Here is a 27,604-nt window from a genome sequence, read left to right as displayed (position 1 = left end):
ATGAGAAGAAAACAAGGGAACGGAGCATGTAAGGAGATGTGAGCAAGGTGAAATGTAGGCTCCCAAAGGGAAATGTAAGCTAAAATGTGATGTTCTCTCTCCTGCTGTGTGTCTCAGTAAAAGAGAATCTTGGAAACCCCGAAACTCTGCAACTGCAGTTCGCTAAACTGTAGTCAAATGTGTAATTTTTCACTGTCAGAAAATAAGTGAGGTGAACTTTTTACTCTTAAATCTTGTCTGGTAGAAAAGGAGTCTCAAGGGTAGGTGACAGGTGCCAGGTACTTCATTTCTTTGGCAATGATGAATCACTGCCCAAGGTGAGCTAACATATTTGCCATCTCTGCCTTGTCCTGGAGAATTCCTCTCTGCTGGAACGATTTTTTATGGCAAAGCTGGGAGAGATCAGGGTATGGAGAGAGCCTTCCTGGTGTGCAGAAACAGAGACCTGAAGAAGACTTATAACTTGGTGATCACTCAGTCTATATTCTTCTAGAGCCAAGGAAAAGTCTCTCTCCCTCTCCCCCATCCAGAACCACTGTCTCTTCATACAGCCCATCTTCTCCCTCGGGGCAGCCAGCCCATTTTGCCAGCTCCTAAAAGTAGCAGCTCTCAGTGGCTGCAATGTGTTACTCAGAGTGGTATGAGGAGCTACCAGTTTTCAGGGAAGCAACAGTGATTTAGGACCTACCCCTCCTGCAGCCCAAGCTCAGTGACTGCTGTGGGGTCACAGGGGCTGGTAACTCTCTGGGGAGGGAAGGCTCCCAGGATGCTCTAGGAAAGAAAGGGACATTAATTCAGGGTCACATTCAAATTTCAGTGGGTGCCTCCTAGAAATTTCCTCCTGGCAGGGCATATTAGCAGAGCAGGTGATGGAAATGGAAAAAAATGCTGCTTTTTCTTTTATTTATTTTTTAAGGGAGGTTGAGTATTCAAAGTAAAAAAAAAAAAAAAAATCAAATTAAATCAATTGTGTTTTTCCCCCTGCAACTTCTGGAGTGCAGAGCTACTTTCATTAGTATTCTGTAGCTAAATTCTTGCTGCCACTTCTTCCCCAGCAACAGCTTTCTTGAAGAATATTAATATTTCAGAATTTGTAAGTTCCCCTTACTAGCTCTAACAACAGGAATACAAAATCCTCCCTTTCTTTTGGCCCCAAAATGCTGTGTAATGTTGCCACACAGTGTTTCCCAAATATCACTGCCTTCACCACGATGAAGATGTGATCTCTGCTATCCCCAATGTAACACAGCTCAGAAGAATTAATGAACAAATATTTGTTACACATTTAGAGGGTTGTGTCTGAAAGTTGCTAGAGGTACAATTTACAAAAGAAGCTTATAAAACAGTTGCGAAATGGCTTTTCTTGGTTCTAAACACCTTGTTCTTTCCCCCTCCCCATGTCTGGGAGCTATGACCCCTTTTTTAACATCTAAGGGAGAACAGGGGCGATGAGGAAACCCAGTCCCCCTCACCCCCTGTTTATTCAGATCGATCCTGGGGTTGGTTCTGCAGAGAAGGGCGTTTGGTTAAACACAGACTGGGCTGAGCAAACAGGTTGAAAATTCCCTTGGACTTTCTCACTCTCAGCACTGTCAGCCTGCCTCCAGCCCAGCTCAGTTGATCAGTGAGCAGGCTTTGCTTGCCAGGCTGCTTTGGCCAGATACCTGCTCGGGGTTTGTGTCTGCTCCAAGAGGAGGATAATCAGGAGGAGGATGACGGGCCTGCAGGTAAGAGGTCGGGTGCCTGGAACCCACCAGTACTTTCTGTGGAAACCCCTTCTCTGCTCACACTAATTTTTCGGGGCTCTGTTTCATTTTATTGTGCCCCTCTTTTGTGTGTCAAGGTGTGCTTTTAAAGCTTTCTTGGGATGAAGTATTTTGCTGTGTTTCATCTATAAATAGGCATTTCTCTCCCTCTTCATCTCCTTTGGAAATCATTCTTGGTCAGGACCTCTTCATGGTGGGAGTTGTCCTTTCCCCACCCTTGGCATGCGCCCCTCCTCCCGTCCTGGCTGCCAGGGGGTGTTTCCCCCTCAGCCTATGAAATCTGGCTGGCAACATCTGCCCAGATGTTGCAACCCTGGCTGCCATCTTCCCTGGCAGCCCCAGGGAACAGCTCCATTCAGGGCTGTTTCTCAGTACTCCTTGCAGGGCACCCTGGAGCAGCAAGGCTGCGGCCATGCCCTCCTCTCCAAGCTCCAGCAGGGCAGCTGGCAGGAGCTTTCCCTGCGCCATTTGCCAGAGCACGGGGGAGCTTTGGGGGAAAGGTGTGATAGGGTGGGTTTGTGGCTCAAGCATAGGAACACAAGACTTGCAACCCTGAATCTCATCAGCACCTCACCACAGTATTGGGGGCCACTGCCCCAGGGCCACTGGGGTGCATGAGCTGCTGCAGCATGCAGGAGTGGCAAGGCTTCACCCCAGGACATGGTGAGTCTCAAGAGCTTGTGCAGCATCATCGTATTTCTCCCTGGACTTTCAGGATGTTATTGTCACTAAGCCTGTTCCTAGTCCTGGAGATAGATGTGTGTGCTCCTTCACCACCTTCTGTAATGCTCATTATTTTACACAGTGCTCTTATAGGTCTTTCACCTCTGAGGAGTCCTGTCTCCTCAAACAGATTTCAATGTGCTTCTTCCCTGCCTGTCCATGACACTTCCCAGCTCTCACTAGGCTCCTTCAGCAGCAGGGCAGCCTTGTCCCTGTACCATTCCCGGTGAGGATCCAGCTGGTTCATGTCCATCTTTGACTCACTCCTGGCAGCCCCAACGCCTTGTTGGCCATTGTGGCTGCGGGTGCAGGCTGAGCATGTGTCTACCCGGGGCTGCTCATGGGAACAGGCTGCTCTGCCAGCAGCTCCTCTTTGGGACGTCACATGTGTCCCTACCACGTCATCACCTCACCTGCCTCACCTTCTCTTGGCACCTCTCCTCCAAAACTGTTGGTTTAGCCTTCCTCTCCTTTCCCCTGGCATCCATCCCTCTCTTCTGTTGTCTGCAGAGTGTCATGTTCTGGCCTAGACCTGAGCAGGTCCCTTCAGGAAAGGTCTGGCTCTGGACCGTCTCCAGCACTTGTGGAGCACAGGGATGTTGAAATGTCAGGGGAGGTGGCAGTTTCTTCTGGGGATATTGGCCCTGCAGCACCAGGGCAGAGCTCTGGTTCGTGTGCTTTGGCTTCAGCCTGCAAAGAGGCTGCGGAGCCCCACTCAAAGGGTGAGAGGCCTGCTCTGCTCACTGCCCCAAATGCTCATGTCAGTGTTTCTGCATTTATGTGAAACACCCCAGGGCTGACTGGACTGAGCTGATAAAAAGTGCCATGCGTCTTATCGAGAGAGGAATGTTGTTTCCCTGTGTCCTGCAGCAGGAGCTGATGAAGAAATATATTATGCAGTGTTTGAAGGGTCTTAATTATTTTGCAGACTATGTGTTCAGACTTCAAATACATTTTTCCCATGCCTGCTGTCTAATCTGGAGAACAAAAGGTTATGGTTTATAGGTCAGAGCACAACACCCATTGCGAGCACTCTGCTTTACATCCCAGTTATACCAATCAATGAGCTACGCTGAATTTTTTATGCTGTGCTGGGCTTTTATCTCTCTCATTTTATCGAAAAACTACAAAACAAAAACCAAAGCGGAGTCAGATGAATACCCAAGGTCCTGTTGGCATAAAAATCTACAGGATCTTGAACAAAATAACAACAGTAGTTAAAAGCAGGACTGAAAACAAAGAGCCACAGAGACTATTTTGTGTAACAGCAAAACCAGCTGCTCAATTACAACAGTACCCATCAACTTACCCAACCTGGAGATTTCTAAAACTTCTCTAGGAACTGTAGAGTCCAGGCAGAGACCTAGGGGGAAGTGCTCTTGGACTCAAATCATGGTGCCACTTCACAGAGAAGGGTTGGGTTCCATTTTCACTGATATTTCAGCCCAGGAAGGATGCTGTGCTGCTGGGCAAGCAGAAGGAGGTAATTTCCCTTGGTTTGGGGGCACCTTATGCAACACAAACTGGGAAGTGGGAGGTGGGTTTGTAGGGTTGGAAGGAGGAAAAGCTATGATGTGCCTGGCCCTTTCACTGCTACTCCCACCCAAACTGTATCAGCAGGGTCCCTGCATGGTGCCCCAGAGCCCTGGAGCATCACGATTCCAAGGCATGCAGGGAGCACATGCGGCACAGCTTTTTGGGAGCCGAGATAACGTTTGACACCAACCCTCTATGGGCATGTAGAGGAGAGAAGCCTCCCTGAGGTATGCCCCAGGGAAAGAGAAAATGAAACAGGGAATAGGAAAAGCCATATCCAATCTCTAGGCAAAAGTCTTGGAGCCACACTCAGGGTGATAAATCACCAGCGAGGCGTCTCCCCTCCAGTGGCTGCAGTCCTGCCAATGCCTTTTTTTTTCCTTTTTTTTTTTCTTTTTTTTTTAAATTCTTGGCAAGAAAGAATTTATTTGACCAAACAATGATGCAGCAGCTTCTTCTGCTGTCGCTCTCGAGGCAGCGGGGCAGTGCCACTCCCTGCAGCCCCTGGTGCAGCTGGGGAAGGCAGCAAAGGCAGCAGCTCCGCATCCAGCCCAGCGGGAAAGTGTCCCCTGCATTGCTGCGCTCGGGCAAGGTGCGCTGCAGCACCAGCGCGGGCACAAGCTGCTCGCTGCCGAGTTGGTTTTGTTTCCTCTGGCCCAGCAGAGGCAAAGGAACTTTTGGGGATGTGGATGGACAGTTCAGATGTGCAGGTCTCCAGCTTTTTAGCCTGAAGGACAAGGGATGGAGATGTCACATCAAAATCTCTGCGCCTCCTTTCCCCCTCACCCCAGCAGCGTGGCACGGGGCTGCCGGGGAGCACACGATGCCTGCCCGGCACACAAACCCTCCGAAGAGCCGCTGCCTGTCCCCTCCCAGCCCTCCATCAGCATTCAGCACAGCCTGTCCAATCCTGCTGGCTACGCTTCCAGGAAATCAGCTTGTTCCTTCTTCGTCCTCTTCTCTCTTTCCTCCCCTTTTCACCAGGGCTGCCCCGAAGGCGAATGCCCGGACAACCTTTCTTTTACTTGGTAAAGGAGGGAGCAGTGTGGAAGCCTCAGTTAATTCTGGAACTGCTGCAGTCCCATCAGATATTCGGATATTGCTGCATTTCCGTTTAAAAGAAGGGAGGGGGGAAGAAAAACAGGCCGGGGAGGGGTGTGGGGAGGGAATGGGGAGGAATGTTCCAATACAATACATTTGCCAAGGCTGCTTAGGTGACCTACTGCTTTGCATATCAATATGCTTCTTGCAGAACCCAGCGGAGAGCAGCTCCTAGCGATGTATATTCATTTACAAGACGACAGAAATATCCTCCCTGAACCGAGGGAAACCAGGATGTTTTCAGGTTCAGGCTGAGCAGAGCTTCCAGCCAGCCTGGGCCCCCTGGGAATGGTCTTCTCTTACAGGTCGCTGAAAAGAGCCTGAGGAAAACACATTTCCAGGAGGATTTCTCAGGAGGTTTCTGGCTTGCTCTCTGAGTGTCTGCCACACTGGGAAAATTATAAGGGGGCTGCAAATTGCCCAAGGTTGAGCACCCCTGGGGGGAAATAATCCAGGCGCTGTAATACTATATGTAAAATAAACCAAGTTATAGGGGCTTCCATAACCAGGTTGTAGGGGCTTTGTCTGTCCACTTTAGTCTCAGACCTGTGCCTCCCAGGGGTCATACCATGCTGAGGATGGTCCCTGTGCCTGACAGGGCTGCTCAGTGCTGGTGACAGCCGGGATGTGTGACAGCCAAGCCTTAGGGCTCCTGGGCTTTGCCATCCTGGCACCGCTGTCTGAAGGCTGATGAGCAGCCCCGCTACTCTTGCAGTTGTTAGAGAGCCACATTAATATTTAACTCCATCCCCAGGCCACGGGGCTGAACCACCGGTCGCCGCCAAGAAACACCTCTGCGTTCACGCAGAGTTCAACAGAGCTGCTTTGTGGCTTCCTGTAGCATCTGAAGGGACTGTATTTACATTTCTGACAGTGCAAAGCTAAGGTCTCTGTTATTCCTGCTTCCCTTATGTGTCTCAGGCTTGCTGCAGAGCTTTTCCCCGTGCCGCAAAGCTGGGATCTGCATCCACTCTATCCTGTGGCTTTTAGTTACGCTCAGACCATGACAGCTGCAGGTAGGGCAGGATGTGTAGGTCTGTTCCATCTGTGGGTCTCTTGGGAATTCACTGCTCTGGAGACCCAGACAATCACCCAGTAATGGATTAATTCTTGCTTACTACCATGGTGGACAGTTCATGCCCAACAGGACAACACTTCTTTAGGGCAGATCAGTGACACAGTTTAACTTGGCTGTGTTTCCCTTCATCCCTGATCTCATCTACATCCTGACCTTTTCTTTGATCATGGGGATTTATCACAAGGCATGCCAACCAAATGGCTCCCAGTTTCATTCTCTAAGAATCTGAAGATGCAGTGAACAAATTTGCAAGGCAGTCTGGAGACTTCGGAACACCCATGATTGAAGCAAAGTCAGATTGAACGTGAATGGTGCTAGCACACATCCATAACGTTGGTGCTCAGTTCTTCCTATCCATCACCATGTTGTCCTTGAGTCTGACAGTATATGTGATAATTGGGGTATTTCTCAAGTACCTTGATGGAGCAGAATGCAGTCAAAATAGACATGCAGTCTTAGGAGAGCAATTCCTGTCTGTGCTTCCCAGCCCACCACACGGTTAGCTAATGAAGCAAGAGCTGTGAAAATGGTCTGTGGCAACATGCAAGCAGATCACTTGAGAAAGTCTTAATGCATACAAAGAGCCTGGAAAAGGTCTTAACGCATACAAAGGGGATGGGAAAGCAGTGGGTGGGTTGTTTGGAGAGGTTTCGATTGTGTTTTCAAAACTGTGTGGTTTATTTTACAGTACATGTCAGGATTTGGAAATGAACATGCTTCTGAGGATCCACGCTGTCCAGGAGCTTTACCGGAGGGACAGGTACTGAGCTTTTTTTAGGTGCTTTATCAAAATGCACTCTTGAGTGAGTATCTAATCCTTTGGCTTATTTTCATCTTAACATGTTTCCTTTCTCTCTGTCTCCATGAAAATCTCCAGGAGCCTTCTTTATACAAGACTGGAATAATAAGATGGTGGCAGAAGTCAGAAATAAAGATTTCCATTCATACTTTCTATTTTAAAGTTATTTGTGAGCTTCCAAGTTTCACCTTTGGTGTTAAGACTTGCTTAAATTACCTCTGCTCAGCAACAGGGTTTTTTTTCCTAAAGGAAAAAAATGCAAGTGGCTCAGCCACACTGAGAAGGAAGCCACCAGCTCTGGATTAAGCCAGAACACAAATTTGAAGATTGGCAGAGAGATATGCTCATGCAGGAGAGGCAGATTTCACAACTTCTGTAGGAATGGGGTTCAGTGAAGCTGACATACAAGTCTTTGGCAGGGGAGAACCTTCTTTGTAGGAAGGGGACATGAGCACCTGTAGTGATAAACTGACAGATTCATTTTTAAAAGTAACTTCTGAACATGTTTTATGAAAATAAGTTATATGGGGTTGTCACTGTGACATTTTAATGAAAATCCTTTGCTAGGATTTTTTTTTCTCCTGAGAAGCTGAGAAGCCTCAGGAAAGAAATGTAAACAATAACTATCTGCTGCTGTGGAATGCAACAGGTGCTTCTTTGATTGGTCCATGTTAAGTGTTTCTACTTAATAACCAAAGATCCAGCTGCGTCAGACTCTTTGAGCAGTCACAAGATTTTGTAATTCATTCCATTCTATTCCTTTCCAGCCTTCTGATGAATCCTTTTTTTCTCAATTCTTTTAGCATAGTTTTAATATAATATATATCATAATATAATAAATCAGCCTTCTAATAAATAAAGTCAAGATTCTCATCTCTTCCCTCGTCAGAGTTGCCTGCAAATCACACATGGGGTCATTCTGTTTTAAGGGAAGGAATTGCAACCCATGTGGTGCTATTCTCTCGGTGCCCAAAGGCAAGAATGACACCCTAAAGAATTAAGCCTCTCTCGCCTCCTTTTGTGCTGGTCTCCTTTACACCAGCACACACTCTGAGGCTGCCTGTGGCTTCCCTTGGATCTCCTGTAATCTTTGGACTCGGATGGCAGCACATCTGCTAGGAAGACAGCCTTAGAGGGTTGGGGCTGTTCAGCCTGGAGAAGAGAAGGCTCCCGGGAGATTTTGTAGCACCTTCCAGTACCTAAATGGGGCTACAAGGGATCTGCAGGGGGGCTTTTCACAAGGGCATGTAGTGGATAGGACAAGGAAGAATGGCTTTAACCCAATAGAAGGCAGGCTTAGATTAGATATGAAGAAGAAATTCTTTGCTGTGAGAATGGTGCAACACTGGCACAGATTGCCCAGAGACGCTGTGGATAGCCCATCCCTGGAATGTTCTAGATCAGGTTGGATAGGGGCTTTAAAGAACCTGGTCAAGTGGCAAGTGACCCTGTCCATGGCAGGTTGGTTTAGGGTCCCTTCCAATCCAAATCATTCTAGGATTCTATGACTTGGTGCTAAGCCAGTTTCATCCCTTGGGGCTCCTCTTCTCCATCTATGCAGAGAGGCCAGTAGAATTAAGGTCAAAATTCCTTTTCAACCTTTTCAGGTTGAAAAGACCTTTTCAACTTTTGCTTATCCTGAGTTTCCTGGATTTCCCCAGTTCTGATATTTTGCATGTTGTGTGCCAGTGAGGACACTAACACACAACACAGGGACATGTTAAATGCAAATGTCCCCTAGGTCTGCATGGCAGCCCACAGTGTGCTCACAAGAAAGACAAACGGCTGGGCTGGTTCAGGCTAGTAGTTTGGCTGGTGCAGTGTCTTGTTACTGAGGCTGGCTAGAAAAAAAATGTAAGCTAGAAGCACTTAAAACTCGAAGATCAATAATAGTGGCTGCTGGTCTAAAAAGGCAGTGGGACGTGGTGGATGTGCTCTTTGAGGATTTCCACAGCAGCACCACTTTCCAGAGCAGACTCCTCCAGCTCCTAGCTGAGGTGCTCTCATCTGGACAGAGTGTGGACTCTGTATCAAGAGTTAATAGAAAAATCTGAAAACAAGAAAGATTTTCAGTCCTAGGAGTGGATCCTTTCTCAGATGCAGTATTTCTAAGACTGGCATCTGCAGTAGTGCTGGCTAAGTTAAAAATTCCAAGGGTTATTGATCTCCCTGCTTCACTGCATACCCGTACTGACAAGATGGAGGAGCTGGAGGGCTGGAAGATACATGCTCTCAGAGAGCTTTAGCTCTCCTCTCTGCCCACCTCTCAGGGCAGGGTTTGATACTGTATGGATGGCTGGTCTGCTCAGCAGCAGGATACAGGATGCTATAGCAGACCTTGCAGGAGGGAGATGGGATAGCAAATGGTGTATGACTGTCCCACTGGGGTGTTTCCTGCAGCTCTCGGATGTCTTTGCTTCTTGCTGATCTCAAACAAATAGATGGTGGCCTACTTAGATCAAAATGCTTCGTTTCTGTTCTCTGAAAAGGAGGAATCTGTCTTCCAGTTATGAACTCATAAGGGTTGTTAAAACATGTGCTAGTTGTACCCACAGCCTTGCAAAGGGGGAAATGCCCCCTTTGTACTCCAAAGGAGGACTCTCACTGTGCAGAAACCCTGCAGGAAAGCAAAGGCTCCTACACAGGTCACTGATGCTTTTGGGCAGCCAGCAGCACTGTCAGGAGGAAGCAGTATGACACCAAAATGCCTGCTCTGGGCACTGGTTCCATAGGCTGAGGGCAGGAGAAGGGAGAATTTGGTGCATTCAGCTTCTGTGTCTTAATTAGCCTTTTGGAAAGGCAGCCAGCCATGATGCTCTGGGGTAACCCCTCTGAACACTTGGTCTGAGAAAAGTTTGTGCTCAACACCAGTGTGCTTTTCAGTCTGTATTCGCTGGGAATTATTTCCTTTTTCCCTGATAATCCTGTTTCTAACCCCGTGCAGCACTGCTCTTTGCAGCTTACTCTATTGCTGCCTCAGTGGCTGTGTTGACTCCCTAGGGCACTTTTGTGGCATGTGGGAATGGTGTTTGGGGTCTGGCTGGTGCCTCAGAGGAGCAAGAACACGAGTACTGGAGCTGAAGCACGGCCTCAGGAGAGCACAGCACCCTAGAGCATCGGGGGGCTGGGTGCCCCAGGTCAGTGCTCTGATGGGGGCTTCAGAGCCAAGTTCCATGCCACTGCCTCTCACTCCTTCTTTGTCCTTCTCCTCCCATGCAGAATAACCCCCAGGTGTGCCCGTACGGCCTGTACGCGGAACAGCTCTCGGGCTCTGCCTTCACCTGTCCCCGGCCCACCAACAGGCGAAGGTACCGTGACCCCTGGCACTGGCGGGGGATGTGGCACTTGGGGTGAGCACTGGGGGGCGGTGGACAGGCTGCCTCAGTGCCACCAGTGTTTTCTGCAAGCCCAGAAAGGTAAAAAACCTCTGCTGTGCACTGGGAAAGGGACAAGGACAGAAGACCACAGGAGAGAAAAGGCTTTGGTGGGGCAAGTGAGTTAAAAAAGTGCTGAGAAACGAGTGATTGGGGTGGGAAACAAACTGGTTTTATGAGCAAGATGACAAGGGAGGGGGATGCTCACAGGGACCACGGAGTACTGAATGGGTTATATGTGCTGCGTGAAACAACCTCAGGGTTCCAGCCCTGCTGCTTCTATGGAAAGATCACCCCTGGCACTGGCGCTGGTAAGCAATTGATGATGCACAGTGTCAAAGCCAAGCCTCTGAGAAAGATTCTTTCCTCCTAAGGGATGTTCCTGCACACTGGTTGGGGCCAGTAAGCTGCTAGCTCAGTCTGTTCCAATTTTGGGGCTGCCCAGGGCTTCAGAAAAGCGCCAGGCACCCAGCATGGTCTTTAACACCTCGGCAGTGCTGGGAACAGCTTGTTCCAGCCAGCAGCAAGCTTCCCAGAGCTCTGTCCTGGTTGTCATGCTCCAGCCATAACCAGATTGCAGAAGATGGGTTTCTCTTTTTGCTTCTCCCACTGTGGCTCTTCTGTCCCTTTTGCTGCTTGTTCAAATGAAAGGCAAATGCATCATCTGAGATGCCTCTGCTCTCCAGGCTGGTGCCAGCTCTCAGTGTGCGTGGGAAAGGGATGAATCATTGTTTGCTGCACGAAGTTGTCCTTGATGGAATTTTTCAAGCTCTCAAGGGACAGCTCCCTCCTCCCCTCTCCCACTTGCCCAAACTGCAACCACCACTGTTGACACATCAAAAGCATTGGCTGCCCTGCCTAGCTCAGGCTTTTCTGATCACCTCTGCTCTCTCACCTGACTGAAAGCCCAGCTTCAGGCTTGGCTGCGCCATGCGGGGTGTGGATGCTGGAGTGGCAGTGCTGGCAGGGCCCACAGCCACTGCAGGCAGCAAGGAAGCAGAGCGACTGTCCCAAACAGTGACAGAGGCATAGGGGACCTCCTACAGCAGCAGCATAAAACTCTGGCCTTTGCTGCGTGGTCATGGCCAACCAAGCAAAGGATGCTCCTTTTTGTAATCCATCCAAATTCAGATACAGGCCGTCTCCAGAGAGCTCCTCTGTTCTTTCCATTGGACACTGCTCATCCCTGTCTCGTCTGAGCTGCTTTATAGCTGTTTTAAACAAGCTTCTTTTTCCAGCTGTGAGATTGCTGTATTTCAGCAACAGAAAAAGCTGTATCTTTATTTTTATATGCATACGTGTGAATGTAGACATAAGCAATTACATGTAAATACACATATAGACATTTAGCTATATAAAGCAGGACATGTTTGTATTTAGAGCCCATAATAAAAGCCATCTCTCTAGAAACCTCTGGCTGTGAGCTGTTGTTTGCTATGTAATTTTAATATTAATATTACTAATTTGATATTTAATAAACCTTGTGTTCCAGTTGCCATCCATATAAATGTTATTCTAGGAGCTCAATCAGCCAGCAGCTACCCAGAGGGTTTAACCTCTTCCCCAGGCTAATCCAGGTGTTTTCCTTGTTTGTAGCTGGCTGTATCGAATCCTACCTTCAGTCTGCCACAAACCCTTCAAACCTCTTGAGGAGGGACACTTGACACACGACTGGGATGAAATTGAGCCTGACCCCAATCAGGTAACCATGCTGGAAGGAGCCCTGGTCCTGCCAAGAGGACAGTCAAATGTCAAACTAACCAGAAGTGCAAAGGCACTGAGTTGCAAGAGGTCGGAGGGAGCCATGGGTTCCTAGGGGTCTCACCAATTCAAAAGCAGGGCATTGTCTGCCACCTGTTCATTGTTCCTCACCACGGTCACCCAAGGAAGGAAAGCCCTCAATGCTTGTTGATTCCCATCTTGACAGATCCTTGTGCTGCTTCCCAGCACGGCTACAGTGCCACAGGGTTACATCTGTGCTACCTGGCAGCTCCCCTGGCGGCTCCTGCTGGCCACCTTTTAATCTGCTCTCTCTTCCCCTTCAGTGTCCCCCATCAAATTCATGCCCCAGCTGAGCCGGCAGAGCAGCTGCATGTCTGTGCCATCCATCCTCTCCTTCCCTGCGCTTTTGGAGTGGCTGCTGGCTGCCAGCCCATTTCTCTGCAGCCCTCATGGGAAATCTTGCTTCATTCTGGAGAGTCACACCAAGAGATGGCATTTGTCTTCCTCTGTTACAGCCTTGCCATTGTCTTTAATCATGATTTCTTCCCTGCCAGCCCAAGAACATTTGGTTTTGCTAATCTGTTGCCATTCTCCTCTCAACATCATCTCATGGTCATTGGTTTTCACTTCTCTCAGGTTTTGCCCTTTGATGCATCATGATTAGCTAATTTCCAGCCTCCCGGCAGCCTCACCATTTGTCTAAATAATTTCCCGGATCTGCTGGAATACGTTTTCCAGCAGTGACAGGCTCATATTTACATGCCTTTGGTGCTCCTTCCCAGATAAAGCTCCAACGACTTCTGTTATCACCTCATCCATCCTTGATGTCCTTTTGCACCCTACATCTACCTTTATGATTATTTATGATTACAGTAATTCCAAGATGCCCAGCTCTCAAGCATTTGAAAGCATTTATGTGTAGTAATTTTTTGTCTAAGGAAACAGCAGCAAAGCTCCTGCCTACTCCCTCTCTTGCCACTTTCAATGGCAACCACCAAAACCAGAAGAGTTTTTTCCGGGCAGTAAGTGGGAGCCACCTTCCTGCTTTCCATCTTATCCTCTCTGAAGCAAAGCCAGAGACAAGGTTCAGTTTGTTGGACAACACCTACTCTTCCCTGCAATGCTTTGTGTTTCACCCAGGCACTGAAGGAGCTTCAGCAATCCTCATCCATCTAAAAAGATGGCCATATGGAGGCACCTTATGTAAAGCCCATTGAAGTCAATGGGGAAAATGACACTATAAAATTACCCAAGGACAATGGCAGAATTATAAAAGATGACAAAACCAAAAAGGAGTCAAACATGATGAAAAAATATGGAGTGGCATCTGAGCAAGAAATGCTGAAACAGAAGAAAGCTCTTCAGACTGGAACAGAGATTACAAAGGGAAGCTATGACTGAGAGGCAGGGAAAAAACAAATACCAATAACAAATGTCACGGTAAACAAACAAACGAACAAACCCAAACCAACCAACAAAACAAAAAAAAGCTCCAGACAAATATAAACTGTGGAACTTCTTGTGAGAGGATGCAGGTGGATTCAAATCCAACAAATATTTTGGACTCCTCTGGTACTTTCTGCCTGAGGACCTTGATAGGCTTTGCAAGAAGTAATTAGTGCTGCTCATGGCTCCTGCTCATGCAGGTAGAGCTATTTCTGCTTTGGATACAGGGAAAATGAGGTGGAGCAAACAAAAATGTCATGTTTGGGTCACAGAAGGACTGAATCATTTAGCATGGAGCACAGGACCATAACAATTTGACTGCGCAAAGCTGACTTATCTTAATTTCTTTCCTCTCAAAAGTGTTGTTATTATTAGAGACAGATTTTAAATAGAATTTTTTTGACCTTGGCACTATACAGGCCTGCTAATTACTTTACAAAATGTTGATTAAAAAATTAAAATCCCCCCAAATATTTTTTTAAAATTAAAAAAACCCACAGCAACAGCAAAACCACTTGTAAACCAGATGATCAAGGAAACGAGGAAAGAGAGGAAAGAGAGAGCTACCTCAGCAAGGAGAAGCAGGGGGAGGGCAGGGGTCTACTTTCTTTTGAATTACCACCATTTGTGTTCTGATCACTGACACCTTCTTCTTGTTTTTTGTTTGCTGCAATCTAGCTGCGATGGAAACCTTTTGAGATTCCAAAAGCACCTCAGAATAAGATGGACTTTGTGAGCGTAAGTTGGAGAGCCAGGGCGTCTGGGCATCCTCCATCTCTGTTTCCCCTCAGGGGGTGGCAGGGCACACAGGATGCTCAGAACTGGGGTAATACTGGCAGTTTTGAAATCACTGGGCTTGCAGAGCATCCATGAGAGGGGACAGGACTGCAGATTTCAAGCAACTGGCAGTGGGCTTGATTTTCTTCATTGACTTTCAAGGAACTCTTACAGAAAGAAAAAAGCCCCAACCCTCAGTTTTCCCCAGACCCTTGGCTGGAAAACAATAGCTTACATGGATTTTAAGAAACCTTTATTATATTAAAAAGAATCCAACACATTTGACAAAAGGCCACACAGAGAAAGGCTGGTAGCAGTGTGGGAAGTGAGAGAGGAGGTGACACCCAGCAAAAGGGCGGGGGTGAGGGGGGAAAAGAGGGCTACCCCTGCTCCCCTGCCTTCTGCTCACTCCTGGTGCTTTGTGTTTGCCTGTAGGGACTGCACACCTTGTGTGGTGCCGGTGAGCCCAGAGGACGCAATGGCATCGCTGTTCATATTTTTGTCTGCAACACCTCCATGATTGACAGGTCAGTGCCTGCTCTGCTGGTGGCTCAGGCTGCTCCAGGCTGTCTGTCTGCCACCAACTGGAGTCCAGCCCTCAGCATCCCTCTGTGTCCTGTGTTCCTGTGTGCACAGACAAACGTGTTCTCCATGTCCACAGTGGGTTGTGCTCTGTGGTCAAACACTAGAGGAATGGGTGAGGAACCACCAAGAGAAGTAGGCACCTGAACATGGGGGTGCAGCAAGAGGAGATGTCTTGGATTTAGGTCCTCTAGTTGCTCCTCAGAATTCAACATACGTGCAGCAGGCATTGCTGCTTCCTGCGGCGGCTCAGGGGGGACATCAGCCCCACTCCCCAGTTTACAATAGCTGATGTACCCATGAGTACAAAGGCAGGGACCTGGCAGAGGTCATTTACTTAAGAGTTGGACTTGATGATCCTTGTGGGTCCCTTCCAAGTCAGAATATTCTGTGAATTTGTGAAACTCTGCCATGTCAGTCTCCCAGCTCAAAACTCCCCAACTGTGGCTGTGGTGTGCACACATGCATGGGGCATATAGCACCTTAATTTTACTGTTTCCCTTTTTCTTTAGATGCCTTTATAATTCCGATGGCGACTTCCTGATTGGTGAGTTGATGCTTTGGCTTCTTTTTTCCTCCAGGTGTTTCTACCTGGGCTACCACCTGCCTGCCTCTTTGTTCTTCCAGAGCCTGGGGCTCTACAGCCAAAATTTGGAGAAGAATGTTGGCTTCACCCCCATGCCATGCAGATTTGGTGTTCTGGCACCAGCTCGACTGTTGGGCGAGTTGCACTGCTCCTGTGTCAGACCTTAACTTTTTGAGCAGTGACCCAGCTTCCTTGCCATGGTGCTCAGGGATCATTTTCCAGTGCTCCCCAGACTGGTATTAGACACGCCACAGGCAGAGGTTTTCTGGAAATCATAAACCTCAGGATTTCAGAACAGCTTACAGTTAGATGCCTTTGTTGCTTTAGCCCAATATTACTTGGCACGGCAGCTTAGCTCCCATGCTGTGCCAGCCTCAGGCAACCAGACTGCCACAGTGAGCGTGGAGGTTAACACATAGAGTCCACACATGCTGAAAAATATTCTGAGTGGTATCAGAAGGCAGATATTTGCTTGTATCTTTCTTGAGTAAGGAACAGGAATGCCTTCGGGACACCAACAGGAACATTTGTTCCATCAAATAGCTATTAAATTGTTCTCACTCACCTCCCTCACTGCTGTGAAGTAAAAGTGCCAGGGCAGGTTTTGTAAATCTGCTGGTTTTTCGAGTCAAAATGTGAGCTCTCTTGTGCCAGAACAGTCATGGAAAACGATGCAGATGTTGGCAGAGTATTGCTTCTACCCTCAGGAAGCAGTTATTCCCAAACATCTCACACTGCCACAGTCCTGACAAAGATGGGTATATGCACTGTTTTATATGAAGATTGTAATACAGAGAGGTATGGACCCAAATGTATCAAATCCCATTTATTTGGACTGTGGTGCAAACCTTACACCAAGGGGCCACGGAGTTTTGGCTCATACAAGTACCTTCTGTGACATGAGGATGATGGAGCTGGTTAGGAAGCTTCACTCCAGTGCATGTGTCTCTGCTGCAAGAGTCTGCATGGGAGCCCAGACTCCCTGTGTAGCTGTGCCAAAAATGGCCCATTGCTCTTCCTTGGAGCCTGGGTGCTCTGACAGGGAGAGAGAAGGTGGCAATCACCACACTACTTCAGCTCCTCTGCCTGCATTTTGTTTCTACAGTGCCCCAGCAAGGAAAACTGCTCATCACAACTGAGTTTGGGAAGATGCTAGTGGAGCCCAATGAAATCTGTGTCATCCAGGTAAGGGCTGAATGCACCTTGCCTGTGGCTCAGAGCCAGATATTGGAGCAAGCCAACACCTGCACTCAGCTGCTCATGGTTGGTCAGCAAAGTCCTGGAAGGATCCTGGTATCTTTCTTTATTTTCCAGCAAGGAATGCGTTTCAGTGTGGAGGTGTTTGGAGAAACCAGAGGCTACATCCTGGAGGTGTATGGGGCACACTTTGAGCTGCCTGACCTGGGACCTATTGGTAATGATCTCCTGTTACACCTACAGTGAATTTCATAGGGACAGGCATGAATTACAAGCCCAATTCCATCACATCCTCCCATGCACATGCTCCTTCACAAAGATGCATTTAATTCCAGCACTGTTATTCCCCAGAGGAGCCCAAATAAAGGTGACAGACTAGTTGTCCAGAGATTCCCCTGGCACTGAAGGGACCATTAATCTCCCACCCTCTTTTCTAGAGTTTCCTTTTCAGTTCTGGTCAGCGTGTCCCCATCTGCTGGCTCTGAGCCTGTTCCTACCAAAAGACACCCAAGAGGCCATCACCACTGATGCCTCGTACTTACAGATATGGCATAAAGTGGAGTGATAGGAGAGAATTTTCCTGGTAAAAGGAAGGGCAGATTTCAGAGGCAACTGAAAATGAGATATTCCTGAAGGCCCATTTTAGATTTAATCAAGTGTTTTTTTCCGCCCTGCTTCTGTTAACAGAGGAACCTTGGAGCTCTAGAGTGCTTTAGTGTCAGAAACTGCTTCCTCTGGAGGATTAGAAACCAATAAAATGAGCAGCACAGGACTTGGATCAGCAAGACATTCACATCTCCATGTGGTGCTACTGGGGAGGATCTGCTTTTACTGAGTGCAGGTCTAGCTCCCATAAATCACAGATCCTCTGTGCCAGATGCCTCCTGCTCTGGGCAGAGTCACAGATCGTGAAGGCACAGCCTCTTGCTGCCGTGACAAAGATGTTGCGAGGGGACACAGCATCTGAAGGCCTGCTGCCCACATCGTGATTACCCAGTCAGCTTTCTGGCAGTGCTCAGCTCAGGTTATGTCACCTTCCTCATCCCTTGGGTACTTGCCTCCAAATTTATCTTGCTGAGAAAAACACCTCCTGGTTGCTTCTACTAAGATTGTCCTAGGGAAGGGAAGTGAAACTCCACTTGTAACAGCTAAAATAACTACAAAACCAGTGCCAACAGTTCTCCACTTTCAGACTGGTGTTTTGGTGTTGTTTTTTTTAGTTTTAGGTTGGATTGGGGGTTATTTTCCAACTAGATATTTTTAGCTCTCAGCTTGACCTCGAGGACTAGCCATGCTTCAAGCAAATTAACTGGTATTATCAATCAGTAGCAATCTTGGTGTGGCACATCTGCATTCAAGGGCATTTGTACCTCACGGCCACGGTGAAAGTGAAACTGGTCCTTCTTTCAGTGGAGAACCAACCCAATCTGCAGCATTCAGTGGAACCCCACTTGAGGATCTCTTCTGTCTGACAATCTGGGCACATCATTTTCCACATGGAGCCTACAGGGATTTTTCAGCAGCTTGCATTTTAGTCAGCTGCAGGTTTCTGCCATTCCCTCACTTACCCGGTGCCTGCTCCACTTGATTATTGATATGGTTGCCCAGCCTGTTTGTAATAAGTTTTCCCATTAGCTAGTTTTTCAGACGCAGTTAGACTTTCTTTGGGATTTTGGTTTGGTTTTTATTGGGTTTTTTTTGTCTCCAGAAGGCAGGAATCTATTATAAGTCTTACTTTCTGGAGAAAAGTAAAAGGCTGCAGTTGCCTGTAAACCTTTTCAGGAGGTGGTAATTATAAGAGCTCCTCTTCTCACCATCTACCCGCCTTCCCCTCAGAGACCAAGATCCTTTGTATTTCAGTCTTACTTTATTTTAACTTCACTTTTCACTTGAAAAAAGTGACAGATTGAGAAAAGCAGTGACTGTTATACCTTAGCAGCGGGTAGTAATGTCTGCATTTTTATCCAAGAAATTCAAAACCACTTTGTAACAATAAAACTAATGAGGAGAAGAATTCTCCAGCACCCATATGGTGCTTTGCACTTCGAAAATGCACTCTTCACATTAAGCAACCCCTCAGTATGCCCCAAGTCTGTAGGTATCACTATTTTATTGCTCTCTTTGTTAGCATTCAGAAATGTATTTGGCCTCCTCGTGACATGCCTCGTAACTTCTGCATGGCTAAGCATCCTGTCAGCAGGATGTCCAGGAACAGAGAGCAATTCATCCTCCATTTTTCACTTAATTCCTGGTTGTTACATGCCTTTAATTGAGGATGACGTACTAATCTCATTCAGACGGCAACTGGTGGGACCTCTCTTAGTCACAAAGGAAGCACGGACTTGAATATTAGGATGAATTACAATCACCTACTCACAGTAGCGCGAGAAGTACATAACTATTTCAGGTTCTGTGGTGGGCCAAGAAGCAGTTGGGTCATTCATAACACAGAAGGGCGCCCACAGAGCCAGGAAATTGCACCATTGCACCAAATTGCACCACCTCTCATTTCCCTAGCAGATTGCCCAAAGAGATTTGTCTCCTCTCCTTCTTTCCCAGGAGCCAACGGCCTGGCCAACCCACGTGACTTCTTGGTGCCCGTGGCATGGTATGAGGACCGCCAAGTGCCAGGGGGCTACACAGTGATCAGCAAGTACCAGGGCAAGCTGTTTGCAGCCCAGCAGGTGAGGATGCCCTGGGAGAACAGGTAACACTGAGGCGCAGCGACTGCCAGTGCATGGCCTGGGATATGCAGCTCAGTAGCATGGATGTCATCTCACGAAGTCCCGCTCACTTATGTGGAGCAGAACTGAGTCCTTGTCTTCTTGGGCAATTCATTTTCCCAGCTGAGGATCCTCAGTCTGGGAAAAAAAGTGTTTGTGAAGACTTGGTTGTCCAAAAACTCAACAGTGATCTTTGTCTCTATAGGTTTATAGTGACAACATAGAAATGAGGAGCTAGTGCTACTGCTAGTGAAAATCCAGAGTTTCCTTACCAGAGAGCTGGTGTTGCAGCTGGCCTTGTCCAAACACTGCCTGAGCACTCAAAAGGTCTAAGAGACCAAACCCCAGAGGCTCACCAAGCAGAAATGCTAAAGAAAACATCCTCACAACACTGGGCTATGCTTAAAGAGCTGCCAATGCACCCTAATCAGTACTAAATCCACTTTTCATTTGGGAAAGAGCAGCATCCTGCACATGTGCAGCATGTTGGAAGGCTGTATGTGGTAATCCTCTGTCTCTTTGCTTTGCTAGGATTACTCCCCCTACAATGTTGTAGCTTGGCATGGGAACTACACGCCGTACAAATACCACCTGGAAAAATTCATGGTCATTAATGCTGTTGCTTTTGACCACGCGGTAAGTTCTGGAACTGGGCAAGGCAAAGCAAAATTTTGTGGCTACCATACCACCCAAACCCACCCTGAGCTCCAGGGGCACTGCGCCTCTTAGAAAAAATGTTGCGCTCTCAGAAACAGTGTGGAATCTTTTATGCCATTTTCCCTGGGTCCAAACCAAGATTTCATAGGAGAAGACATCCTCTTTTGTGGTACTAAGACATAACTGGAGGTTGATCAGCTTCTTAAACAGCTCTGTGCAGCTTAGCATAGGATTTCTGTGCCCTGGAGGAGGAATGAATACTGATGCCAACATACACTGTGCAACTCAGCAAAAACACCCTTGCCTCAAATTCTTGCCTTGATTTATTTCTTGCTATTGGACAGGCTCCTTCCTCTGCTTCCTCTGAGTCCAGCACTGAATTTCATTCTGAAGAGCTGGCAGCTTTTATTGTAATAATTTCTAGATTTTATGGAAAATAACTAAGGCCAAAAGTAATGTAAGCAACTCATCTAAAAAGGAAACCAGTCCAGTGGGAGAGATGCCCACAGCAATGCAAGTGAGTGTGCAAGGGAGACTGGAATATTTCCAGTGAGAAAACCAACAGAAAGTATTGTTTAAAACTCCAGAAAAATCTGCTGGGAGAAGGACAGGTTTGGGATCAAAGCCCAGAAAATAATTTTATTGGACTAGAGATTTCAACAAACCATAATTTCTCTGCAATTTCTTCTCCATTTGTAAACTAACAGGGCCATGAGGCTAAATACCTCTAGAAGGATGTTGCTGTCCTCCATTACTGGCTAAGGAAAAGGTGTAGTTTTGTGGTAGGAGTGTTGCAGATAGCTCCTGGAATTGCAGTACCTCATCTTGCAGTGCTGTCCACCCTCCTCATCTGTGCTGCCAGCAACAAGGGCCAGGATGGGAAGGACTGTCAAAGCTGCTCAAAGGAAGAACCATCCAGACCTATTTCTTGTCCTCCCTGTACAGCATGGAATTGAGTGCTGTCCCCCAGGGTCCCACATCTCATCCACACTATCAGGTGCGGGTGACAAAAGTGTTTAGGCAAGGGAGAGGCTGCATCAGTCAGCTTTACCACCCAGGTGACCCGAGCAGACAGCTTTGAGCCCTGCTCCATTTCATGCTTTTTTGCTTTGCTTTTTCCCAGGATCCTTCCATTTTCACTGTCCTGACAGCCAAGACGACCCGTGCTGGAGTGGCACTCGCTGACTTTGTCATATTCCCCCCGCGGTGGGGGGTGGCTAACAACACCTTCCGCCCACCGTACTACCACCGTACGTCTGCTCTTCCTTGGCTGTGCTTGAGTCCAGGGCTACAGGAAAGAAACAAGTCTCCATTTGTTCCAGAGCATGCACAGGGAAGCAGCAGTCTGGTTTGTTGTCCTTGGCTCAGTTAGTCTGCTTCTTGGAGTCAGTCAGTCCTCCCTGGAAAATGGACAAATCCAAAGATGTTCCTATTTAAAGCATCTCACAAAAGCTCAGAGGTGATGGGCCATTGCTTCTGCATAGATGTATGTATCTGTACTCGAGGGGCTCCCAGAGAGCCTGGGTGCATATTGAACTTGGCATTGTACAAATGAGTCAGATATTGTCCTGTCACCCAGCCATGAATCACTTAATATCTCATTAGAGTACATAGATAAAGAACAGGAGAAAAGGAAATACCATATTACAAGCGGTGAGAAGCCCAGAGGGGTGTAGAGCTGGCACTTGTATGGTGAGATCAGAGTTACAGCAAAGGAGGGAATTGGCTCTCCACAGCCCTTCTTCACCACCTGCATTGTGATGGAGGTATTGCTCACATTTAAGAAGCCAGTGATGAGGAACTGGCTTCTCAGGCAGGGAGTTGTTGATATTTTTTGGATTTGGTTGCCATCCGCAGACCTGGTTTCTTTTTGGCAATTTTTGGCTTTGTCTTAGCAGAGCATGGCAACATGTTGCATTGCATGGATGCTAGAAATCCATGCAATGGGACAGACATGGGACTGCCCTTCCAGGGAGAGGATGAGGCACCTTGCTCTGTGAGATTCAGAGGGAAAGCAAGGCCATCCAGCACCCCTTACATCAACAGCTAACAGGCTCCATCCCAGAAGATACCAAGTGACCATGCTGTGGTCACTTTGAAGTCCTTAGAGGATTTCTGCACACTTACTAACCACAGTTTAACAGCCAGTTCCTTCTGCCACTTAAATTATTTCCAAGCATCTTGGAGGCCAGCAGAATTAGTGGCACTTGCAAACATAGCAGGCAGCTCTGCAGTCATCTGAGTAAATCCCACTGGCAAAGTCCTGCCCTGTCATTCTGCTTTCATTTGCAATAATGAGGGTGACAGGAAAACACATCTCCTGACTGACTAGGATAGTGCCAAGACACTTTTCCTAGACCCTAGGAGGTGAGACACACTGCTAGTTAGCTACAATGAAGTTGCTGCTCATCAGCAGAGCTGGGCTAATTTTACATGGATGCATTGTGAGCCATAACAAATCTGATGTTGTTCAACCTTGCTTCATCTGTGCTAAAAGACAAAAAGAACTCTCCTTCTCTTGTCCACATTGTGATGCTCTAAGAGCACCCATGAGGACAGCTGTGGCTTCCATAGCTACTCACTTGACCACAGCACCTCAGCCATAAGCTGGAGCACTAAATACATGATGAGTAGGTTGGTTGTCTGCTCTACCCCAGCCATGGAGAGGAAGAGCCTGAGTAAGGCAGACATTCTGATTGTCAACTATCAAGACACTGCACACGTTAATTCCTTCTGAAATTAGTGCTGTGACGAGAATGTTGTTGTATTAGGAGAGGTATAGCAGGACTGAGCAACTCTGGGGTAGAAGTACCATATTGATTCCAACAAGTTCAGCTCTGCTGAACTCCCTTCTCTCCAAGTATTTCACTGGGGCTTATTTTGCTTGCCAGAAATCCTTTGTTGCCTCCTCTCCTCAGGTGCAGTGGCAAGCCTGTGTTCAGAGAATATTGATGCTCTCAAGAGTTATGGTTTTCATATTTCATTAACTTTGCTCCAAGTATAGCAATGGTGTTTTAAAAGTATTCCTCTTAGATGGTAACAATTTCACATACCAAGGGGGTTGTACAGCTTGTAAATACTGACTTCTCCTGGCTGCATTTACATCCTTAGAGGTTGTGAATTACTCCTAAGTACTTTTGAACTTAGACTGAAAGTATCTGATATACTTTTTATACCATGGGCATATATTACTTCTGTCTGAGAGAGTGCTTATGTGATTCTCATGATGGTGGATCCATAATACCTACAGACCACTAAGAGATTTTAACTTCACAACATCCTGCTTGTAGACAACACTATTTAAGTAACAGGGAAGGGAGGCACACCTAAGTTGTTTGGGTTCACATATGAAATTTGCAAGCAAAAAAGAGACTGGACTCTGCTCATCTCCAGGCCAGTTTCCTACTTACATACCCAGTTTTCCTAAGAGATATTAAAATTTCTGTTGCAGACAAATTTGCTATCCAGCTCTCAGGGTCTGTACTGCAGTTTAAATGCGTCAAGTGCAGTACATGAGCGGGTTCAATGAAAATCTTGTAACTATCCAGTCCTACATGAGACATTGACAACTTGGAATGAAAACTAATGAATGTTTGCATACATATATAGGCCAGCCCTTCTTTGAGCTAAATTAGTTTTGCTGTTAAACATTTCAGAGCCTGGATTGTACTTAGCAAAGACTGAACTAGTGGTTAAAAAGGGCTATATATAAAATAGCTAGGGAAGCATGTCCTGATTTTGCAAAAACTAACTGCTGAGCAGCAAGTTGCCATATTGTTTAGTCACATGAGGTGTAGGAAAGCTGAAAGCTTGAATGACAGGTGTTAAAGTACTTTCCTTACAGGGAACATAACTTAGTAAGTACCGAATATACCAGATATTACTAGTACTTAGATATAACCATCCTTGCCTAAGTTAGTGGTATGTTACTCTAGTGGTTTCAGAGGGTCTGCTGAAAGTATTCTTCCTCAGGGAAGGACAGAATTTGGCTCCTTGTCTTTGGGCATACAGTGTATGTAGAGAAATAGGCAGATAATGCATGAATTAAAACCATAAGGTATGGAAGTGCCTGACTGCACTAGAGGTGGTAGAAGAGTATCAAAATAATTTCCTGTTTATAACCTGGGACAGCAGAGCAAACTCTCTCATAAGACTGTTGATCAGGTATATTGTGTCTGTAACACAGGGATGATTATACAGAACTTCCTTTCCAATGCTACACAATCCCTAATCCAAGTCTGTAAAATCAGGTTACACTATGCTAACACAGCTTGAGATGGCAGGAAAAGCACAGGGCTACCAACATCATTTAGGGATTGGTGGAACCCCCTTCATTAAGGTGATTTCTAATGAACATCCTTCATCAGGGAGCTCTGTTTCTGAATCCAGGTAGTAAAATCCTGTAAAACTTTACAAGCACTGCCTGTAGGATCCCTGATGTCCCCTAGCATGATACCCTGTCTAGAAACTTCCACTCCACCCTCTGCTTGGCCCAGCTTAGCTCATAGCTTTCAAGGAGCTCACAGCCTGTCTGTGATCCCTCCCAACCACCATTCTTTGCAGCCTCTTCTCTTTGCCTCCTGCAGGGAACTGTATGAGCGAGTTCATGGGGCTCATCAAAGGCCACTATGAAGCAAAGGAGGAAGGTTTCCAGCCGGGAGGCGGCAGCTTGCACAGCATGATGACCCCTCATGGGCCAGATGCTGACTGCTTTGAGAAGGCGAGCAAAGCCAAGCTGGAGCCAGAGCGAGTTGCAGACGGGACCATGGTAAGGAGCCAAGGGAGCTTGTAAGAGTTGGGGTAGAGCATGGCATAGTGCCCACTTTTCAACTAAAACCTAGTACTGTCGCTTCTTGCTGGCAAGCTGGAAGAGTACTTGGACCCAACTGCTGCAGCATTCAGCTCCCATACCAGTGAGCACTGCTCAGCTCCCAGGAGCTCCCCTGGAGACATCTAGTGCCAGGCAGCTTTGATCATCTGCCCACATGTACTGCTGCTTGAGCTGGAAGCTGGGAATTTCATTTTGTCTTAGCCTATGGGCAAAGAAGCAAACACCCTGACTCTCCTCCTGTCTCTACCCCCTAAGATCTAATGATCATCATCAACAGACCTTGAACTAGAGCTTTTGGAACAACCTGCTTTTCCTAGGCAGGCAGGGAGTCCAAAGTCACTCCTGAGACCTGACTAATTCCAGCATTGCATTGCCAGATCTGAAGAGCAATCTCCCAAAGTAAGTCAGGCTGAAGGCAGAACATGGAAATACTGGACCATGTATACAAATCCTGTTTGTGGTAGAGCAGACACCTTGCCTGGATTTAAATTTTTCCTTTTACCCTAACCTACCTTTCCTCATCCCAACAGGCCTTCATGTTTGAATCATCCCTGAGCCTTGCCGTCACGAAATGGGGCCTCCAGACCTCAAATCGCCTAGATAAAAACTACTACAAGTGCTGGGAACCTCTGAAAAGCCACTTCAACCCTAAATGCAAGTAAAGGGAAGTGCTTGCTACATGCAACATGAGTGAAGACACATGGAAAGGCACTCATGGAAATCCAGCATTCCTACGTGTGATGGCACAGTCAACTCAGACAGCGCAGAATGCTCCAGCACAGAACGGCACTTCCACCAGCCACCGAGCCACAGAAACGATCATCCCTAAGTAACATGGGAAATGCAGTAAAACCCATTACTCTTAACTTTCAACTATCCAATTAAAGCTTTCCTGGTGACATGTTGAAGCTGAAATAGTTGTGTGGCTCTCACCACATGGAGCTGGTGTGAAAGCTGCACCTTGTGTGGGCATGAGGTGCCAGCTAGCTCCCATTCCCAAGGCCTCCTGAAAACACAACCCAGTGTGTCTTTCCCAGGGAGAAGCTAGGGACTGACAAAGTACTGTATGCTGTCTGTATGGGAAGATCTTTATAAACAGAGCTGAACACTCTAGCAGGCCTAAGCCCACTATCAGAGCAAGCCACTTCAACCTGCTCATCCATGGAGGGCTGCCAAGGAAAGACTTGGTTGTCAGAAAAGTAGACCACAAATGATAAAGGTTGGAGAACCCAAAGCACTTCACTGCTAAGTGAGGAAGCTTCTATTCCACACTCTGGCCATCCTGCAGTATCAACTTGTCAGCATTTGACAAATTCTCTCCCTAGTTCTGTGCTAATCTGCAGCATAGCAAATGTGAAAGGGCTTCTCTGGCCAGTCCAAGTGTTTTTTCCTGGGAAGGTGCCTGGGAAAAAGCTCAACTGCAGACACCATGGGGGACCTCAACATTGATTGGAGTTTGCAAGCCCCACCCTCAGCTGATGAATTCCACAGGGTGGAGAGAGCAAGCAAAGCCCCAAGTAGAGTGGGAACCAGGAGCACAGCCCAGGCACCCCACACTTCAGGCCTGTACTTTAGCACATACCAACATGAAAGTTTCTAAACCTGGTGCCACCAGACCTACGTTTCTAACTTCCCCAGAGAAGCAATTTTCCCAAAGAGAAGGAAAAGTAGACCTGTGACATGCAGTTATCAGTCAGTTACATCCATCATCAGTTTTGGATCTGCACCAGGTCCTTGGGGAAAAAAAAAAGGCATCAGCTTTGAGCAAAGTATTATAAAATCTACACGGAGACGTTTACTCTAGAATAGCCAATTCAGAAAAGGACATTTGGGAGAATCAATTTGCCAAAGAAGCTGATTTAATCAGACTGATCCAGGGATAAATAAGGTCTAAATGTTTCACAGGCAGAGGGGAACAGCTTGTTTTCTGTTTGGGACCTAAATTATCATCCAGTGACCTACAGGCTTGAATTTCTCTCGTACAGACACATCACCAGAGCATATATGGGTGGTAACACATCAGTCAAGGGTAAAATTCCACAAGGCACATTCACTTTCCTACCTCCACCCTAGATATCTGAAGGGAAACTTCTGTTTCCTTCCTCAGTGCACCTAGCACCACTGCCCCAAACATCAACCCCACCTCCAGCAGCATGGCATGCTCATTCCTAGCAAGAAAACAGCTTGAAGAATTCTGGAAATAACAAGAGATAGAAGTAGGGCAGCCTTTCCCCAGGTACCATGCTCAAATCTGCAGGGATTTAGCATCAGAGACTCAGGGCTGGAAAGGGCTGGAAAGGGCTGTGGCAGGTGCCACAAGCATCAATCCAACATTGCCCTAAAAGACCAAAGGCGCTGCGCTCATCCACAACCCATCCTGAAGCATTTGCTCAGCTGGCCTGAAACAAATACAGCTGCAAGGGAGAATTTACATGTGTGGCAACTCAAGTTCCAATTAGCGGAGGAAATGGGTCCTGGGAGATCAAATTAGTTTGTGGCAGCAAGAATAGCTAATTTAGCATGCTCAGACAAGCAATTATTTCTTTCCCTAAATACCACTCTCTCCATGCACTGATGCCTCTCTGCACTGGTCCACAGCCGTATCTTGTAATATCATTTGTGACAGTCTTTTAGGAGCTATTCTGCAGAGAATAATACGGGTTTGCTTTAGTTAAACTAGCAGAACAAGCTGCAGAAACTGGTGCA

The 27,604-nt window shown here is 47.1% G+C and overlaps 1 protein-coding gene across 2 annotated transcripts; it reads left to right on the top strand.

Annotated features, from left to right (window-relative positions):
• The first annotated feature begins 1,570 nt into the window (after nucleotides 1-1,570).
• On the top strand, nucleotides 1,571-25,813 carry HGD (homogentisate 1,2-dioxygenase). 2 transcript variants are annotated; one of them, XM_038145642.1, is made up of 15 exons: nucleotides 1,602-1,727; nucleotides 6,048-6,142; nucleotides 6,893-6,964; nucleotides 10,223-10,311; nucleotides 11,974-12,079; nucleotides 14,224-14,283; nucleotides 14,758-14,849; nucleotides 15,417-15,451; nucleotides 16,596-16,675; nucleotides 16,805-16,904; nucleotides 19,247-19,371; nucleotides 19,942-20,046; nucleotides 21,191-21,317; nucleotides 24,654-24,835; nucleotides 25,429-25,813. In XM_038145642.1, the coding sequence occupies exons 3-15, from the start codon at nucleotides 6,896-6,898 to the stop codon at nucleotides 25,558-25,560; spliced, it is 1,302 nt and encodes a 433-aa protein (XP_038001570.1). In that variant the 5' UTR covers nucleotides 1,602-1,727; nucleotides 6,048-6,142; nucleotides 6,893-6,895; the 3' UTR covers nucleotides 25,561-25,813. The 2 variants fall into 2 exon arrangements, with proteins under 2 accessions (XP_038001561.1, XP_038001570.1); XM_038145633.1 differs by lacking the exon at nucleotides 6,048-6,142 and having other exon boundaries at nucleotides 1,571-1,727.
• The last annotated feature ends 1,791 nt before the right edge of the window (nucleotides 25,814-27,604 follow it).

Source organism: Motacilla alba, chromosome 1 (assembly GCF_015832195.1).
Source record: "Motacilla alba alba isolate MOTALB_02 chromosome 1, Motacilla_alba_V1.0_pri, whole genome shotgun sequence".
NCBI classification, from domain to species: Eukaryota; Metazoa; Chordata; class Aves; order Passeriformes; family Motacillidae; genus Motacilla; species Motacilla alba.
This window is presented reverse-complemented; position numbering and strand designations above follow the sequence as displayed.

Bases quoted from the DNA above. Each gene is read 5' to 3' on its own strand.
- HGD (XM_038145633.1), top strand. The intron at 10,312-11,973 runs GTACCGTGACCC...CCTTGTTTGTAG, and splicing joins CGGCCCACCAACAGGCGAAG to CTGGCTGTATCGAATCCTAC. The intron at 14,284-14,757 runs GTAAGTTGGAGA...GTTTGCCTGTAG, and splicing joins ATAAGATGGACTTTGTGAGC to GGACTGCACACCTTGTGTGG.